Below are 3,108 nucleotides of genomic sequence, written 5' to 3'. Positions count from 1 at the left end.
TTCATACAAAGAACAGAGAAAGCATGAACACTGTTACCCTTAAGGGGAAAATAAGCAAAAGAATGGAAATGTTTTTCAGCTTCATGATGGATTATGTTTTTAATAGTTTTGCCACAACAAAGCATTTTATTGAAATAGCTGTTCTGTGCCAGATCAGGGCACATACACCATTATTTTAATGAGCTTTAACAAGAACCCACATTCCCAGATGAGAAAGTCTGATTGTTGGAGCTTTTTAGGGGTGGGGTGAGGGTAGGGGTAGCTTACTTGTTTTTCAAAAGCAGTTGGCACTAGTCGTCTCAACTCAGATAAACTGTTATTTATCCGATCCCGACGCCTTTTCTCTATAATCTATCCCAAAGAAAGCCAAACAACAACATTACTCATAAAGGAAAAATACAACTGCTACGCAGACTAGATTATATGAAATAAAAATAAAAAAATCACATACCCCTCTTCTTTTCTTTCTTGCCATAATCTGAGACGTTGTTGTTGGAGAATTTGATCTAATCACAGAGCTAGTACTTTGCCTATGAAATAGGAAGAGTATGTCAGGTGCTTCATTAACATAACAATCATTTCTTCTAGGTACCTAATGGCACCATTCAGTATTCAAATGACTGCACAGTTCACATGTGTTATTTTATTCTTAATTCTTACTTAAATCTTAGTATATTTTGCTTTCAGCCATACTGTTTCTTTTCAGATAGGAATTAAACCTTTCTTTCTCTTTCTCTCTTCTTTATTTTTATTTTTTTTGGGTGGGGGGAATGGATAATCCAGATGACAAATACATTGGTAAAAACTTCCCTGAACTTCTATTAAAGACTCGACGGCACATAACAACAACAACAACAGACAAATAGTTACGGGCAGTTTGAATGAGAAGTTAGGTATGAGTACGTCCTAGTTCCACTCACATATTTCTTAAAAATCAACTAATCTCCTTTAATAGCATCTCTCTTCCTCACTCCTGTCACACACACTGAGCAAAGCAGTTATTTTAAAATAAGGGTTATGTTAAACACAGTTACTATCAAACAGATACACAGTTATCTCATGTCAATGTTGTCCCTATTGCAATCTTTAAAATAAACAGAACTTCTCTATTTCAAAACTTCAGTTAGTCATATTTCATGACATGACATGAAAAAAACCTCTGACCAATTTGATGTCTGGTACACTAATCCTCCAAACGAATGTCCCAAATTAAGTATGTCACCGAGAGGGGAGAAAAACTGCAGCAGGGACTAAGTAAATGTCTTAGTTTGAAAACGAAACTGTGGGTATCTCTCAGTCTTCAACATAAGCTTAACCTGTAAGAGATGCAATTCCTCTTGAGTTTACTAATGAAAAGACATTTCATGACATGAAAGTTCCTGTTATTATTTTGTTACTCCTTATTTTTATGATCCTTCCCAGTTTGCCTATCTGTTTCTCTTCATAGTTCCTGTGTACTATATGTTCTCAAAATCTGCAGATTTCTGTTATTTGTTCTCTTCCATTGAAGAAATATTGCACACATCAGGTTCCTATTACCTCACCTTCTCACTTCTGGATTTTATTTCTGAATTAACTGTCCCCCTCATTTCTAGCCCCACCTCAATGGTTTCGAATTTTCCTTGACATTTTGTTTTTCAGACCTAATTTTTTAAGATGGCATAATGACTCTTTAGCAATTACATACTTTGCAAACAACGTCTCATGTAAGTCTTTGCTTTTGCTCATTTCAGGTTTTGGACTTATTAGAATAACTTTATCAAAGAAAATCAGTTTTCCAAAGGTAGGGAAAATTTCCTTCTTTGAGTGACAGCTGCAGATAAATAATTAAGGAGCTTCTGGGGATGCCAATTAGAAGCAATTATCATTTGACCTTCGTTGGCACTAAAATGCCTCTGTCACGGGAAAGTGGAGGGTCTGGCTTCTGTGATCAGACCTCGATCTTTTCCATATTTATGAACAATCAGTCAAAGAGATGCTGCCCGAACCGATCCTTACATCTGTCACTCATCCACGCGTCAGCCCCTTCACACACGGTCACTCTGGAAAGCTCAATCCTACTTAGCCTTGACATCACAAATTGCTTTAACGTCTCCAAAATGTGTTTTCAGTCTCTTAAAATGATTTTTTAAAAAACTGTTTTTCTTTTTCCCTGGCCCGTCTAGAGTGTCCCTCCAAATAACAGCTTCAGTGGCGTCGTCCGGACGCGCCGGTTCCGCGCGCCCAGCCGCTGACAGCAAAGATCCTCCTTCGCCAATGCCTGCACCTCTCCTTTCTGTCCGTTCCCGTCTACTCCCTCCTCATCTATGTGGTGAAACCCGACATCCCTCGCCCCACCCCAAAGCAAGCTCAGCGCGCGCCCACCAAAGTTTCTCGGGCAAAACTTTTGCCCATTCACCCAAGGCTCTGAGGGGAGCAACCAAGAGATTTCCAAGGAGCCGCTTGTGCACAAAGCTCCCGAACGCTCTCTGGCTCTGGGCAGCCCCGCCGAACCGCGCTCACCCCGAATAATTGTTCTCGCTCCCCACGTCGATGGTCTCGTCCATGTCGCTCTCGGAGGTTGTCTCCTCGCAGGGGCGCTTCATCGCCGCGAAGGCGGCGCGGGGCGCAGCCCGGCCACAGCCACCAAAGCCGTATAACGCAGCGCCCTCCCCGCTTGCCTCTTGCCTCCTCCCTCCCACCCTCCCTCTCTCGACCCCAGCAGGCGCGGCTCCCGCGCAGCGCGGTTGGCTCTTCACAGCTCTTTCCCACGCCACGGCCAGGCTCAGCCGCAAGGACCGCCGCCGGCCACGCCCCTTGGTGCAGGCAGAGGCCCCCACCGTGCCCCCAGCACCCGCAGGGCTCCGCCTCTTCACGTCTACGTGGCTCACGATTGGCTGGAACGAGGGGTGTGGTCGTGCTTGCCTACGCCCGTCGCCCGGCTCCTGCTCAGGCGTGGGAACGCGGCCGCGCACCTTTGGGCCTGGAGCTGCGCGCCAGTGTGGTGAAGCCGCTTCGAGCCAGAGCGCGGGTTTTGCTAACTCCAGATTGGGAAGCGCGCAGACACTGGCGCGGCGGCGACAGGCGGCTTCCGGAGCTCTAGTTTCGGCCCTCCCTTGCACTCTACAG

The 3,108-nt window shown here is 45.3% G+C and overlaps 1 protein-coding gene across 1 annotated transcript in view; it reads right to left on the bottom strand.

Annotated features, from left to right (window-relative positions):
* The window catches only part of HEY2 (hes related family bHLH transcription factor with YRPW motif 2), a 10,679-nt gene extending 8,094 nt beyond the window's left edge, over positions 1 to 2,585 (bottom strand). The window contains exons 1-3 of the mRNA XM_007946590.2: positions 2,503 to 2,585; positions 452 to 530; positions 268 to 351 (exon numbers count right to left, since the gene is read on the bottom strand). Coding sequence (XP_007944781.1) covers positions 268 to 351; positions 452 to 530; positions 2,503 to 2,585 — 246 coding nt within the window. The remainder of the gene's footprint in view (positions 1 to 267; positions 352 to 451; positions 531 to 2,502) is intronic.
* Between the last annotated feature and the right edge of the window lie 523 nt (positions 2,586 to 3,108).

The sequence above is a fragment of the Orycteropus afer genome, unplaced genomic scaffold (assembly GCF_000298275.1).
Source record: "Orycteropus afer afer isolate SDZICR_OR568_19922 unplaced genomic scaffold, OryAfe1.0 scaffold00167, whole genome shotgun sequence".
Taxonomy (NCBI): Eukaryota; Metazoa; Chordata; class Mammalia; order Tubulidentata; family Orycteropodidae; genus Orycteropus; species Orycteropus afer.
The sequence above is the reverse complement of the archived record's forward strand: the minus strand, read 5'-3'. Positions and strand labels throughout refer to the sequence as shown.